The 16,949-nt window shown below is 32.9% G+C and overlaps 1 protein-coding gene across 5 annotated transcripts in view; it reads right to left on the bottom strand.

Annotated features, from left to right (window-relative positions):
- Nucleotides 1–16,949, bottom strand: part of KIF21A (kinesin family member 21A) — a 171,892-nt gene that overhangs the window by 34,636 nt on the left and 120,307 nt on the right. For 4 of the 5 annotated variants that reach the window (XM_081483372.1, XM_081483371.1, XM_081483370.1 and 1 more), the window contains exons 12-21: nucleotides 10,910–11,000; nucleotides 8,596–8,713; nucleotides 8,063–8,251; nucleotides 7,427–7,626; nucleotides 5,688–5,795; nucleotides 2,528–2,596; nucleotides 2,218–2,432; nucleotides 1,921–2,074; nucleotides 1,219–1,413; nucleotides 706–807 (exon numbers count right to left, since the gene is read on the bottom strand). In XM_081483372.1, coding sequence (XP_081339498.1) covers nucleotides 706–807; nucleotides 1,219–1,413; nucleotides 1,921–2,074; nucleotides 2,218–2,432; nucleotides 2,528–2,596; nucleotides 5,688–5,795; nucleotides 7,427–7,626; nucleotides 8,063–8,251; nucleotides 8,596–8,713; nucleotides 10,910–11,000 — 1,441 coding nt within the window. Of the gene's footprint in view, nucleotides 1–705; nucleotides 808–1,218; nucleotides 1,414–1,920; nucleotides 2,075–2,217; nucleotides 2,433–2,527; nucleotides 2,597–5,687; nucleotides 5,796–7,426; nucleotides 7,627–8,062; nucleotides 8,252–8,595; nucleotides 8,714–10,909; nucleotides 11,001–15,248; nucleotides 15,288–16,949 lie in introns of all 5 variants that reach the window. The other variant, XM_081483369.1, reaches the window with a different exon arrangement.

The following is a 16,949-nucleotide window of genomic DNA, read 5'->3' as shown; positions in this document are numbered from 1 at the left end:
TGTATCACATGGCAAATGCATATGATGTACAGACTTTGACATTAGATAGACCTTGATTCATCCTAGCTCTTCTGCTTGCAAACTCAGTGACCCTGAGCAAGTGCTGGCTAGCTATTAGTATCGGAAGAATCTTCCTGATTAGTATCAGAATCTTCCTGATTCTCAGTTTCCTCATATTCAAAATAATACAAATAATGTTTACTCCATGCACATTATAAGGATTAAGCAAAAGAACAAAACTAAAGGTATAGCACAGTCTCAATGTGGAGAAAATAGGTGAGTCAGAAATCATTATCATCTTTAACATTTAAGCAGAAATTGCTTAAGATAAGGAGAGTGCAACTGCATTTTTTTCTGACTTTTTGAGCTGTAAAGAATCATTATTAAATCAAAATTATAACACTGAGTTTGTTTGCACACTAAGAGATTTTTCTTTTACCTTTTCCTTTGTTAAAGCAAAAAAGAAATTATTCTTTAAGTTGTTTACCTGTTCTAATACACAAGCACAATAGATGAGAAGCTAATGGAATTGATGTAAATACTGCTGACTTTTCTTAACTCTAAAGAAAGATAAAAGGAACACTTTCCATTGTAAAAGAATCTTCCTCCTTATTACAAAGGAAAGGGTCATTAGAAAAAGATAAACAAAACTGTAATGAATTAACGAAAGCTTAGGTTTTCAATAATAGCATAGTTAGATCTTACCTTATTGATGCCCATTGACAGGAAGTGATCTAGAAGGTATCGGGCTTCTGTAAGTGTGCAAGCATTAATGACTGCAGTGACATCCAATGTTTCTCCTTCTTCCTACATCAAACCAGCATATGATGTATCATTACCTTGAGCTGAATGTATTTAACAGAAGACAAACCCTATTGCTTCATGCATGTATTTGATATTATTGGATTAGCTAATGAGACTTCTCAGAAAAGCATAAAAAATCCCTACTCTAAGAAACATATGGTCTAGTTTAAATGATAAGACATTTGAGCAGTTAAGAATTCAAGATGGATTAATAAATATTTTATCAATGATAAATAACATTACACAATCAGCAGAGAAATCTAGAAAGCAGGCAGGAAGGATATACATGCAAAACCTAAGAATTATATTAAACCATAGATTAAAAAAATCCCTTCATATAAAAATTCAAAGTGCTTTTAATGACAAAAAATACAAAAATACTTCTCATTAAACATTTTTTTCCTAGTTACAAACCTTTGCTTCTTCCATCTGCATGATATTGGCTTGACAATCAGAAATACTGTCATTGATATAATCTATATTAGCAGTTAATGACTCCATCTCCTCATTGATGTTAATCACATTTTTATCTCCTTCTCCATTCTCCTTGACTATCCTTTCCCTTCTCTTTGAAAGTTTCTCTCGTCTTTTTGTGAGTTCTTCCCGTTGCTATTGAGAAAACAGATTAGACTTTAAGAAATTATGTTCATCTTGGATCTTGAGAACATTATGCCAAATGAAACAAGTGAGTTACAGAAGGGGAAATACTCCCGGATCCCACTTCTGGGAAGCATCTAAAGTAGTCAAACTCATAGAAGCAGTAAATAGAACGGTGGTTACCAGCGATTTGGAGGAAGAGGAAGTGGGGAGTTGCTGTTCAGTGGATATGAAGTTTCAGTTATATAAGATGAGTAAGTTATAGAATTCTTTACAACACTGTGCGTATAGTTGACAACACTGTGCTATATATTTTAAAATGTATTAAGAGGGTAGATCTCATGGCATCTGTTCTTACTACAATTAAAAAAAACTGATGTTCATCTATTCATACACAATGCAATCACCACCACCCCCAAAAAACACAGCTTGGCAAGTATTCAATTTACCCAGCAAACAAATGTAGAAAACAAAAATTAACAGCTAAGAGAGAGCACATCTACTTTCTACTTTTCACACCTTGAGCAGCCTATCCATATCAGCCTCCATATTGGAAATAGTCATTTTCTGCATGATGATATCTGTGACCCTGCGTTCAAGAAGCTGCCACTTCATGCGAGCTGTTTTAGAAGTAAACACTCGGCCAGTCAATCCTTTCCTTTGATATTTTTTTCTATAATCATATAAAAACATACAAACATAGTTACTTATGTGCTTGATTGATTATGTGACACCAAATGATGAGCTGTTTTTCATTTAAGTCCAACATTCAGTAATGTAAAGACTACATCAGTAGGAACAGAAGAACATGCTTACCTGGTTCCATTTGCTGTGGGTGTTGATAAGGCCTGGACTCTTGCCACAGGAACTCTCATTTTTTGCTGGGCTCCAGCTCTGAATGCCTCTGTTTCTACAGCAGCTGCACTGAGACCCGTGTCCTGAACAGGAGTATCAGATGAGCTAAACTTCCGAGTGACTTTCCCAGCCACTCTATCTGACATGGGCCTTACTTGCCGACGAAGAGCTGTAACCTGAAATAGCAATGGAGACTGACTCATTCTCTTAGTCTATAGAAATACATCATTTATTTCAAAGCCAGAATGTTTCCTCCAAATGGTCAACTTGCCTCTTCCGTTTTGCGACGAAGAATCACTTCTTGGTTTCTTTTTTGGGCTTCGAGAAGTCTAAGTTGATGCTATAAAATAATATTGAATACGTTAAAATAGTAAACTGAAAGATAAAATACTTCTTACTTCTTCATTATCGCTGTCCCATTTCACTGGGAACTGTTAAGAATTCTCAGCAGCACTGAGCTAATAATCACCTTGCATCCATTACTATGGACTTCACAGGTGGCATTGGAGTTAAAGAACCCACCTCCCACTGCAGGAGACATAAAGAGACACAAGTTCTATCCTTGGGTCAGGAAGATCCCCGGAAAAGGGCATGGCAACACACTCCAGTATTTTTGCCTGGAGAATCCCATGGACAGAGGAGCCTGGTGGGCTACAGTCCATGAGGTCACAAAGAGTCGGACACACAACTGAGTGACTAAACACAACACAGCAGCAATAAAGGGCTTACTATATGCAAGTATCTTCCTAAACACTTCACAAATATCTCCTTTTTGTTTTGGTTGCTGGCTGAGGCATGAACAGGAAGAAACACAGCTTAGAATATTTTCAATAGAGGCACCTTACAAGGTATACAATAATTATAAACTCTGGTTTAAATATAGAGAGAACATATATTAATCGTATTAGCACTTGATAATAACTTTGGAAATACTATGTTGGTCAATAAAATTAACTGGCTACCAGTTTGCTTCTAGGTAGTCTATATGATAAAGAAAATTATTAATTACTTTAAGCCATTTTATAGGGATATAATTTAGGAAATAATTTTGGACTAAAAATAAAACATGTTCTGGTTCTGTCATTTATTTAACTCTGTGATCATGGGCAAAGCTTTGGAGTTGGACTTGATCACAAACATCTCTTCTAGGCCTTTAACTCTGTGGTATAACAAATAATTCCCTATGTTGTGCATCCCAAATTCAAACAGATGATTCATCTCAAGTTTATACATATTCTTATCTTATCAGATAGAAATTCGTTGAGAAAAGGACTCTGCCTTATCACTGCCACATCTTGCCTATACAATAATAAAAATGGAAGAAAAGCTAATAAATCTTTTTAAATTAACGAACTATCCAAAACTAAAATTAACCTATAGTTTTAAGCTTGTTACTAAATTTAATTTCTTCATATTAAAAACCAAACCTCAAGCTCATTCATAATTTTTGTATGACGTACACCACATATTTGGTTCTCTAAGGGTTCAAATTGAATATTACAAGAAACATTTTAGACGGGAGTTGAATATGCACACAAAGCAACAAATTAAAGGGAGGAAAAAGTCTGAAATGGTAGCTTTTTATGTGATTAGCCAGAAGAGAGACATATGTGTGGATAAAATTCAAAAGTTCAGTCCTGGGAATTAATTGTTCAATATTGATCTCTTTATACATCATATGCTGTTGTTGTTTAATCGTTGTGTACAACTTAGTAATAAAGAAGTAGGTAGCATACACTGTAAGGAAATCATGCCTATCATCCAAAAATTTCCTTAAAAATGAAATAAATAGCCTAAAACTCAAAACAACCAAAATGTCCACCAACTGAAGAATGGATTAGCAAAATGTGCTCTATACATATTGTCATTAAAAGAAAAAGTACTACTGATATATGCTATAACATGGATAAACCTTCAAAATATCATACTAAATGAAAGAAGCCAGACACAAAAGGCTACTTATTGTATGACTCCACGTATATAAAATGTCTAGAATAGGCAAATACATAGGCAGGAAGTAGATTAGTTGCTGTCAGGAGCCAGGGAGAGAGAGGAATGGGAGTAATTGCTAATGGGTCTGGGGTTTCTTTTCGGAGTGATGAAAATGTTATGGAATGGTGATTGTTGTACAAATTTGTGAACATACTAAATACTTGAATTGTATAGTTTAAAACTGAATTTTATGGCATATGAGTTTTATCAATTTTTTAAAAAGCAGGAAGAACAGACCATATGCTAGAGTGTGCTTCTACCTGATTTCAGTAACAATGTACTGACATAAACAAGATCTAAAATCACCAGGTATTAAAAATGATAAAATAGATTGATTATTAAAATACATTAATATCTCGGGAAAATTAATAAATACATATAGTTATAAATATGGGAGTCATCTGACTAACATATCTATTTTTCTACCTCATTAGTCATTCTCTAGCTCCCTAATTTCATCTTGAGCTCACAAAACATTTTTATTTTCTAAAATATCCTGTATATTCATGTTTTTTTCAGGGAGAATTTAGAAAAGGTTGGGTGAGAAAAATGGAGCAAAGGCTGGAACCTAATTGATATTGCGGTAAAGAAGGTGATGGCTCCATTTAAAAAAAAAATAGTCATAAATAACTATATTGTCAAAAATTTGGAAAGAAAAAAATCCAATCAACTATAACCTATAATCTTAATACAACCACATTTATCATATTGATATACATCTTTCAAATTTTTCTGTCATTGTAAATAAGCATGCATATATAAAATGTTACTTTACACTTAATGTTAAATCATAGTCATTTTTCATTTTACTATGCAGTTTCCAAATCCTAATTTTTAACAGATGAATAAAATACCCATTAAATGTAATGAATTATAATTTATTTAACTGTTACCCCTACCGTCACACATCTTAGTTGGTTTTATATTTTTCATTATTACAAATAACCTAAAGTGAAGATTTTAACATACTATAATGTAGTTTTTCTTAATTTAAATTATTTGCTTAGTCTGAGTTCATGGAAACATAATTCTTGGGTCAAAGAATACAAAAATTTGTATAGCCCTTAGTAAAGTCTCTTCTAGTGAAGTCTGGTTATTAGTTAAGGTACATTCATAAGAATCTCTGTCTTTGGAACCACCTTGAAAATCACCATTTTACTGCAATTACTTCCTTGGTCTCCCTAGAAATAACCAGTTATGATTTGCCATTTTCTTCGATCTGACCATCTAGGAAATAAGCCTCCAATAAAACTTATAGTAATATTATACTGTTTTTCATAAACTTTTATATTGAATTACTATAATCTACATACTATCATAAATGCCATATATAAAAATGCTTTATTGTGCCTCTTTTTAATAAGGTTATCAAAAATGTCTTCCATTTATTGAAAAATATTATTGACCTACAGTATTTTTACATAACTGAGTCCACTCACATCTCTTTTACGTTGATCCTTTTTCAGTTGAGCAATCTCTCTGTTTCTTCTAGATTCTGTCAATCGGGCTTTTTCTTGTTCTTCTTTCATTTGTTTCATTAAGCGAACCTAAAATATTAGGTAAATATATCTACTGTGATTATCCTTTTAGAATATTCATTAAATAAATCATACATATGGAAGTATACTCTTAGGATTCTGAATACTGAACAAGAAAAAATGTGGAGTTTTGCAACATGTTAAATGGTCAGTTCTTATTTTTGTAAGATTAATGTATTTATATTTTGAATACACTTCCAACATGTTACGGAGAAGGCAATGGCAACCGACTCCAGTACTCTTGCCTGGAAAATCCCATGGACGGAGGAGCCTGGTAGGCTGCAGTCCATGGGGTCGTGAAGAGTCGGACATGACTGAGCGACTTCACTTTCACTTTTCACTTTCCTGCATTGGAGAAGGAAATGGCAACCCACTCCAGTGTTCTTGCCTGGAGAATCCCAGGGACGGCGGAGCCTGGTGGGCTGCTGTCTATGTGGTCGCACAGAGTCGGACACGACTGAAGCGACTTAGCAGCAGCAGCAGCTAACATATTAATCCAGTGAACCAGTGAAGTTGCTCAGTCGTGTTCGACTCTTTGGGATCCCATGGACTGTAGCCTACTAGGCGCCTCCATCCATGGAATTTTTCAGGCAAGAGTACTGGAGTAGGTTGCCATTTCCTTCTCCAGGGGATCTTCCCGACCCAGGGATCAAACCCAGGTCTCCCACATTGCAGGTAGACACTTTACCGTCTGAGCTACCAAGGAAGCCCTTTTTAACATATTAATACTTCTATCAAATTACTTACTGTTCTAAGCTTTTTATATTCAATGTCCAGGTGTTTATTACTGGAATAATTTTTTGGTATTTAACTTATTATCAGTAGCTGTGTGACCTTGAACTAGTTACTTAACCACTCCAGGCTTTGGTTTTCTAATGTATAAAATGGAGGTAATATTTCTATGGGATTGGATTCCTTTGAGAATTCAATGAGTTTATACCCACACTGTGCCTGTAACAGTGCCTGGCACATAGTAAGCACTTATTTTAGCTATTTTTGCTGTCATCAGCAACTATACAACATAATAACCGAACTACTTTTTCAATCACTTCCACACTTCCTATTTTAAGGAAACTATATTGATTTTCATGGCAAAATGTTAAGAATAATCTATTCTAAATAAAAAACAATAGCAGATAAGAATTCACATACTCTCTTTGGTCAAGGGAAGAAAACTTGCAGTTTTTTATGCATGGGAACGATAACCACCAAATTCAAGATAGTTGTTACCTCTAAGGGAAAGGAGACTATGATCAGGAAAGGATATATAGGAGGTTTTGTACATATCTATAATATTTAATACTTTAAACTAGACACTATATATATTGTTCATTGTTATTATCACTCCATTTTTGCATGTTTGAAATATTTTTATTTTTGCTAATCTGTGTAAGAGTTTTAAGAAAATAAAGATAAATATCCATTAAAGTCAGAGAAGCCCTATTGACCACACGATTTTCAGCCATTTCAAAGACTCTGATAATGGATGACTATAGGAAACAACTACTAACTGCCAAAAGAAAGTGCATCATTTCTAAGTTACAGAAAGAATATGGAATACAGAAAGAACCACAGTAATTTTTTTGGTCCCAAATGACACAAGTATTACCATCAAACATTAACGAAAATATAATCAATACCTTAGTTTTCTTCATTTCCATCACATCCTGCTGTAATTTCTTCAATTGTTTTTCATATTGGGACTGATTTTTAAGCAACCTTGCATGCTCTTTCTGAGCTGCCTGAAGTCTCTGCAGTTCTTTATTCATGGCTTGTAGTTTCTTTTCATATTCTGACCTAACTTTTTTTGCCTTTTCTTCTGAATAAGATTCCACTGAGCCTAAATGATCAAACAATATTTGTATTTGTTTTTGTGAGATACAGATGTTGATTTTACAGATTTATAATTCATGACCTTAGAGAAGAACTACCTCCCAAATACAAACCTCAGGAGGCCAGGGTATCTTTTAATTACTCTCTCTTTTAATATTGATTCTTATTTAATAGCTATTGAATTTTTATCTTTCTAATTTAAAAAAAGTTCCCAGCATAAATCAAGGCATTAAAACAATTAGCCACAACTTTGGGAAAAAAAAATAGCCTAGACAGATACCAACATGAAAAAAAAAAAATGAACAATAATATTTAACATAATAAGATAAATTACCATTTAATGTGACTTCTAATATAATTTTCTTCCTGTAAAGGAAGAGAAGATAAAAATCCAATGTGACAATTTAGTCTCAACTTTAATTTGAATTAAATATAATTCTTACCTAAGTTTTGAAGTACTTGGTCTCTTTCAAGCTGTGTGTCCCGAATTTTATGTTGTAGCATCATTAGCTTCTCTTCATACTGTTTTTTCAGCGTCTGCAGTCTTTTCTGGCTATTTTCTAGTTCATCAATCAGCTTTTGCTTGATTGCAATTTCACAAGTAATGTTTGCTAAGTCTGCTTGATAATTGGCTAGTATAAAAGAAAAAAATAAAAATACTGGATAGGCTATAATCAAAGCATGAAAATCATCTCTACATTCAAGTATTCACTTGACAGCTGTAAGGAAAATATCCTGAATATACCAAAAACTAAAAAAGTTGCAATAAGATAAAGAGTGTTCACATTGGTCAAGGACAAGAAATACCACTGCTACCAAATAAAAATGGAAGTCACATAATGACTAACTACAATAAGAGATGAACATGAGTCTTGAAGGGCACACAAAGATGAGATGGAGAGTGCTAAGAATTTTCTGTCATGGTTTAAACAATTTCTCAAAATAAATGTTTGTCCTTGCACCAAATGACAAATACCTTTTTCATCTGATTCAGAATCTGATTCATCAGAGCTTTCACCCCCTTCAATGTCATCTTCTTCCTCCTCCTCTTCCTCTTCCTCATCTTCATGATCACTCACTTCTTGACTTTCTTCCTAAAATGTGATGTGTGTCCATTAATAGCACAATATTGGCAAAGTAAACTGATTACCTCATTAAGAGAGACTATGCAACAGAATTAGAACAAAAAATTTTATAATTTGTATGGAAACACAAGACCTCGAATACCCAAAGTAATCTTGAGAAAGAACAGAGCTGGAAAAAAAAAAAAAGAACAGAGCTGGAAGAATCAGGCTCCCTGACTTCAGACTATACTACACAGCTACAGACATCAAAATAGTATGGTACTGGCATAGAAACAGACATATAGATCAATGGAACAGGATAGGAAGTTCAGAAATAAACCCACACACCTACAGCCATTTAATCTATGACAAAGGAGGCAAGAATATACAGTGGGGAAAAGATAGTTTCTTCAATAAATGGTGCTGGGAAAACTTAACTGCTGCATGTAAAAGAATGAAATTAGAACACTCTCTGTCACTATACACAAATATAAATTCAAAGTGGATTAAAAACCTAAATGCAAGGCCAGATACTATAAAACACTTAGAGGAAAATATAGGCAAAACACTCTGACATAAATCACAGCAAGATCTTTTTCAATCAACCGCCTAGACTAATGAAAATAAAAACAAAAATAAACAAATGAAACCTAACTAAACTTAAAAACTTTTGCACAGCAAAGGAAACCATAGACAAAAAGACAGCCCTCAGAATGGGAGAAAATATTTGCAAATTAAGCAATTGACAAAAGATTAATCTCCAAAATACACAAAGAGCTCATGAAGCTAAATATTAATATCAAAAAACAAACAATCCAATCAAAAATGAATGGAAGGCCTAAATAGAAATTTCACCAAAGAAGACCTACAGAAGGTCAACAAACACATGAAAAAATGCTCAACATCACTAATTATCAGAGAAATGCAAAATCTCACACTGGTCAGAGTGGCCATCATGAAAAAAATCTACAAACAATAATGCTGGAGAAGGTGTGGAGGAAAGGGAACTCTCTTATGCTATTGGTAGGAATGTAAATTGGTACAGCCACTATGGAGATGCAGTATGGAGGTTCCTTAGAAAACTAACAATAGAGCTATCATATGACCCAGCAATTCCACTCCTAAGCATATATCTGGAGAAAACCATAATTCAAAAAGATTCACGCTCCCTGTTCATTGTAGCACTATACCTAATAGCCAGGACATGGAAACAATCTAAATGTCCATTGGCAGAGGAATGGATTAAAAAAATGTGGTACATATATACAATGGAATATTAGTCATAAAAAAGAACAAAATAGTACCATTTGCAGAGATATGGGTGGATCTAGAGATTGTCATACGGAGTGAAGTAAGTCAGAAAGAAAAAATATAGTATATTAGTACATGTATATGGAATTTATAAAAATGATACAGATGAATTTATTTGTAAAGCAGAAATAGAATCACAGATGAAGAGAACAAATGTACAGTTACCAAGGAGGTGAAGAGAGGTGGGATGATTTGAAAGATAGGGAGAGACATACATATACTACTATGTATAAAACAGATAACTAATGAGAACCTACTGTATACCAAATAGAAGTCTACTCAATGATCTATGGTGACCTAAATGGGAAAGAGATCTAAAAAAGAGTGGATATATGGATACATATAAATAACTCCCTCTGCTGTACAGCAGAAATTAACAACATTGTAAAGCAGCCACATTTCAGTAAAAAAAATAAAATAAAGAACAAAAAAATCAAAATCAGTTAGAATTTTTCTTTTTTCCTCAATGTTATGGAGTGTGCCTAGCAATATGATTTAATTTTTCCCTGCCTCTATTATGATACTTCACATATTAAAATTTGCAATAAAGTCTCACTGAATAAATACAAAAAAGAGAGACTGTGTGATTATAAAGTATAAGAGCATAAAAATTTCACTTCTTGTTAAATCAATATACAATTTTAAGGTTATTTTATAATAACTTTGTCTTAAAGAGTACTTTATCTCTTAGTACTCTATCATCCCATAGAAAATGTTTTCACAATGCACAAGACTATAAGTTGCTCATATTTCATAGCTCACATTTTTGAAGAAAAGAAGTCCTCAAGGAAACAGTTTAAAATGGATGCATGGTAACTGATTCTCTTTTCTACATATAAGTTAGCATAGTTATCAGCAACCAAGAATAATCTAATCCAGGGACTCAAAATTCCAGGTTCATTCTTTCATACTTACAACTTCTAATTCAATGTTTTCTTTTTCTGAAATATTCTTTTCTTCTTTCTTCTCTTGGTCAGTGTCTATATTATCCTCTTTAGCAGCCACACTTCAAAAAAAAGAAAAAAAGTGTATAATATTAAAGAGGAAAATTGTTCACCTTTCTCCTTGCAGATTTTTAAAAACCATCAATTATTTCTGAAAACAAATGAGAAGAGTTCATCATTTAACAAAGAGCAAAGTTATCATGTCTGATGCTTCAGAGGAAAATAGAAACCGCCATTCAACTCACAGTGTAGTGAATTTATATAATTGGAGAAAATCTTATTTTCTAGAAACACTGAGGAATAGATTATACCCTGGAGCATGACACCTGATAAGAGAGCTAAGAACTACTCACAGTAACATTCAATAAGCTAGAATGCAGGCAAACTAATTTCAGTGGAAATTAAAAATAGTTTTGTTTTCTCATCTAAATATATAAATTCTTTCTCATCTTAATACAAATATATAGAAACTTCATTTTTATTGATGTCCTAATACATTTAAGGATAAATCTGCCCATGGTAGGTTTGTCTCCACTGGGTGCATCTGTCATTGTGTTCAGATTTCCCCTGGTAATAGCACTGGCTCTTTTCTTCTAGGTCAACCCTGTAGCACAGGGCTATTTTTCATAATGTTCTCACAGGAATGGATCTCCACACATCAAAACTGTCTGAAGTTCAGCCTGACCACTGAGTGAGTAGGAAATTCCAGGATCTGCTACAAGATTCACCAACCAAACAAAAGTCTCCTTTTCAGGTATCAGTACAACAGCTCTAACTGCATACTGATGTCAAATAATGTTATAGCTAAACTACTTCAGCCCTAGTGGCCATGAGAAAAAGAAGACTCCCAGCAAGAAAAAATTTTAAATAGTTAAATCACTCTGACCTTTCTTGGTTTAGCAACCATGATCAATTATGCACAGAAGTTATACTTCTGTCTATTCATATATTTTTATCAGACTCATGTATTTTTATCAAGCTAGATAATATTAAGAAAATGAATTTCAAATGAATCTACATGTGAACATTTTCTTCTTGTGCTTTAGTAAACTTTTTAAATCATTAAGAATAAAAGAATACTTGAATAAAGCAATAGTTTCAAAATAAAATTTCCTTAGAAAGAGTTAAAAATTTTTATCAAAATACCCTTATAACAGCTATCATTTCTTTCAGATATACTGCTACATTAAATAACTGCCCTAATATATGGACTTATTTTTAGCTTCTAGGCTAAAAAAATAATCTTATGTAGGCCCTGCTATTATTATTAATCTCTAATGTTTAACTCTAGGTCCCAATTCTCAGAGACATTTTTGAACTCAGAACAATATGAATATAAATACTTTTCCTTTGAAAATTCTTAATTTTCAAAATTTTCATAATTCTTAATTTATGTTTATTTAGGTAGTTATTTCTTTAATTTCTATTTCCCAACTAGACTGTTTAAGTCTCGTGAGGGTAGGGATCATGTCTGTTTGGCTCAGCATTACATGTCCAGTACCCATGGTATGTGCATAATACATGCACATGAAGGATTTATTAACTATATTAATCTCTATGACTGTGCATGAGCATCTGTTTGGCACCTCTGCCTGAGTCTTACATACTAATTATGTTGGAGTAAAATTGTACAGATTGAAAGATGCATAAAGATGCGTGGAATACAGCACATCTCTAGAGTGAGTAGAAACTACTAGCAAGAATATCAATTAACTGGAGAGGAATCAAGTAAACTGCAACAAGGTTCCATGAGCTCGTTAAATCACTTGTTAGAGAAAAATGCTGAACATACTTGAATGCCTATCATACATCATTTAGGATGTTGATTTTCCATCATCATGCATTTCAAGATGGAAATTCCCCTTCACCCAGTCATCCGACTCAAAGGCCAGCACCATGTACTCAAGCAGTGCTATACTTGAGATAGACCGAAGGCTTAGAGCTAGGAAAAGAGCATGTGTATGGAGATATTTCTTACTCCCACTTCTATGCAGTTTCCTTTCCTCACCTGCAACTGTTGCAACATACAATTTTTGTTATTATCAGTTCCTTCATTACTTCAGGTTCCAGCACAAATTCCCTTTTATTCAGGTTTATAGCCATACAACCACCTTGTTCTAGATACTTGACTTAACACACCCTCCTACTTCCTCCAAGTCACCAGAGTCCAGCTCAACAAATGTTAGTTTCACTTATATATGAAATTACTTCACACATTATAAGCTGTTTGTGCCAATTCTGATGCAGAAAAATCAGCAGTAAGTTTACGTTATTAGTATACCCTATATCACTTAAAGCTTCACCTTTTAAAGTACAATTTGATACTTAATGATTATTATACAGCAAATATTCACACTTTTCTCAATAAACTGGGGAAATTTTATATCTAAAATAACTGTCTAAGCAGCAATGAAAAATATGTACATTTGCACCTTACATAGAATCAGAATCTTTGAGCTGGAAGACTAGTGATCAAATGACTTAAAACCTTTGACATCTTGACAACCAACGTCAACATCTCTGTTGACGATGAAAAAAAGAAACTTTGCCCTGGGGAAGTTTATCAACTCAAGGGGACTTAAAACCAGGTGTCATGACTCCAAGGCCAGTATTCTAGAACATTGCCTCAAAGTTCGGTTCACAGAGAGAGAAGCATCAGCATCATCCAGGAGCTTGTAAGATATGTAGAATCTCAGGCTCCACCTCAGTCCTACTGAGTCAGAATCTTCATTTTATCAAACTCCCCAGGTTATCTACATGCACATTCATGTCTAAGAAGCCTTGTCCTAAAACACCAAATAATTCTGCTTTTGTTATCCATTAGGGATCATATAAATATTAGAAGCAAACCATGTTCATTAAGTACATTTAAAGGACTTAACTACTTGAAGGTGGGAAAATGTTTCTATTATACTTCTTTAACTATATATTTTATTTTGACCTTTCAAAATAGAAAACGTTTCACATTTTATTGCCCTAATTTAATCCCAATGACAAACATAATATCCTAAACATAAACTGATTATGTGAGTCCTAAGATGACTTACAGATAGAATTATATTCTAATTATAGAATATACTAATTATACTAATTATACTAATTATATTCTAAATATAGAATAAGTTATAGAAACTTTAGAATACAAGTTTCCCTTGTGGCTCAGCTGGTAAAGAATCTGCCTGCAATGAAGGAGAGATGAGTTTGATTCCTGGGTTGGGAAGATCCCCTGGAGAAAGGAAAGGCTAGCCACGCCTGTATTCTGGCCTGGAGAATTCCATGGACTGTATAGGCCATGAGATCGCAAAGAGTTGGACACGACTGAGTGACTTTCACTAGAATACAATATGTAGAATATAATTGTGGAATGTAGATTATTAAATAACTTAAAGAAAATATAATTTTATGGTTTCAGCTACTTAAATCAAGAGATTAGTTTAACTAATTGTTGCAAAACAAAAGTTCTCAAAAGGCTTATTTTAAGTAAGAAAATTTATAAAGTGGTGCTTCTAAAATATTTAATATTATTTTGAAATCAGTTTATGTTAATCATTTTGATTATGTAATCAGGAGATGTTTAGTAAAATCAACAGAGAGAATTTCTAATAAGTAAAATAGTACTTGCCACATGGTTAAATAATCATAGTACTGAATGAGTAAACTGCAAATTTTTATTATATTGCGAGTTCAGAAGTGTGCTTCTAAATTTTGCTCAAATATCAAACGGAAAAAAAAAGAAAAGATCCTGCTTTTGATGTTCACTTTAGATACATTTAAACAGCAAAACTTGTTTTTCTTATTCAACCTTAAATATGCCTTATAAATCTTATCTGTAGCAAGGCCACAGTTTCCTTTTGCCTTGTTGCCATTTTAATGTTGTTTTCCCAACAAAGATACATTAAATAAGGAAGTGAAGAGAAAGAGTCCACCCATAACTTAGCATGTGCTGCAAATGTCAGTTCCCACCAAATTAATAACCCTCTGCCTATTCACAAGTTTCCAAAAGATATGTTCTAAAAGTCTAATGGTGGGGTTCATGGGTCATTTTTAACCATCAAAATTATAATAGTCTATACTAAATTCACATGAAATTACCTGAATTTTGATTCATATAACTGGTATGGGTTTTTTTTCTCAAAAAGTAGTTTTTATATTTTCAGTGTTTTTGTTAATTTTAAAAGATCATCGTTATTTTTAGGAACACCAAGGTAATATAGTCTGAAATAATCTATAATTCTACAACACATATCCTTGTGAATGGCAACTAAGTATTTAAATGACATTTTAATAAAAAACCTGGGAAATATTCCAACCTTCTTTCTTCTCGATTGCTTTCCTCAAGTTTCTGTAGCCTTCAAAATCACGAGGCACAGTATTGGAAGACCAAGCCAATGAAGGACAAACCAGACAGTAAAAAGCGAAAGTGATAAGAAGGTAAAAATGATACATGAGCTTGAAGATTTTAAAATAAATTTTAAAAGATATCATCAAAGGACAATACACAGTAAAAAGGCAATACATTTTGTATAAATAAAAAGTAAGTAGAAAAACAAGCAGCATTATATCTAAGAAGAGTATAAAGACTATCAGTTGGAATTACTCAGCAATAAAATGTACATTCTCAATTTATGAAGCTGATAAATAGTACGAGCATTTGGATGCCATTGCTTTCCTTAACCTGAAATGGATCAATTTTCTCAGCTTCCAGAAAAAAAAAAAGCTCACTTTCAATGATATGTCTTCCTTTTAAACCTTTACAAAAGACTTTTTTATGGCATCATTTAAAGAGCTTCAAAAAGTAATGCCTTTATACCATAATATGAAAATACCATTAATACTGTATACTAGGATACTAATTTTTAAACTTATTTTATATTTTAATATACTACACATGAACATCACTAAAAACTCTATTTCAGAATTGTATATGAAATGGTATTATGGTCAAATGAATATGGTTGTTATGATATCAGTGGAAAATTATAATTTTATTAACTGAAATTAATATTACTGTACTAATTACTAGACTATCAAAAGGTTATATCTAAGGCAAAGGCAGCAATAAAATGGGAAATGTAGTACTTTTCATTAGTAAGATTATTTTTTAACCAGAAAACTATGAGAAAAACTATAAGTATGTATTTAAAAGTTTGAAGTTTAAAGAATATTCAGTACACAGAATTGGGAATCTTTACTCAATGGAATGTACTGAATACCCATTATCTCCCATGTAGACAAAAAAGATAGAGATAGATGTGCTAGGCTCTGATTAAGCATATAGCAATCTTTATATAGTACACTTCTGCCTGCAATTCCAAAAATACTTTTCAGAATCATCAATATTTTTAAATAAAGAGATGGAGTCTTAGTAATGCATCATTTCATCAAGGCATTTCTCATTTTAATTTTGTAATGTGATTTTAATTCGCAGGTCTGTGATTGTTTTCATAATCAACTTATAAACTGCTACTGCAAGAAGAGACTAGCAATCTTTCTGAGAAAAAAATTTGCAGAGTGATATTCATCAGGGATCAAAATGTCCAGTATAATGGCTAAAAAAAGGAAAGAAAAGTAATTGCTTAAGAAATCTCTAGAGTTTCTAGAGTTTCAACCTGACACCACTAAATACAAATATAATGCAGTCTGATGAATGAGTGAATTTTTTATTGATATAATGCTAATCATTTAAAGCTAGATATCCAAAAGATGGGGATTACTGTGTGAAAGGCAAATTTTATTTATCCATATACACAAAAAAAGCAAAAAAAAAAAAGTCTAATTTAGGCTTATACTGATTATAGTGAGCTATAATGGCTCGAAGAATATGGTTCCCTGGCAAACAGCCCTAATTTTCTATTTTCAACATGAAATTTTGTTTACCTTACACAAGAGAGCTATATTAAAACATATGGATGATGTGAGCTAATAAACAGGTAAACTTTAGATGTCTTCCCGATTGCTTTTTTAAAAAAAACTGCAATCAATAGTGCCAAAAGATAGTAGAGGGGTAGAGA

Source organism: Giraffa tippelskirchi, chromosome 4 (assembly GCF_054371585.1).
Source record: "Giraffa tippelskirchi isolate mGirTip1 chromosome 4, T2T-mGirTip1v1.2.pri, whole genome shotgun sequence".
NCBI classification, from domain to species: domain Eukaryota; kingdom Metazoa; phylum Chordata; class Mammalia; order Artiodactyla; family Giraffidae; genus Giraffa; species Giraffa tippelskirchi.
This window is presented reverse-complemented; position numbering and strand designations above follow the sequence as displayed.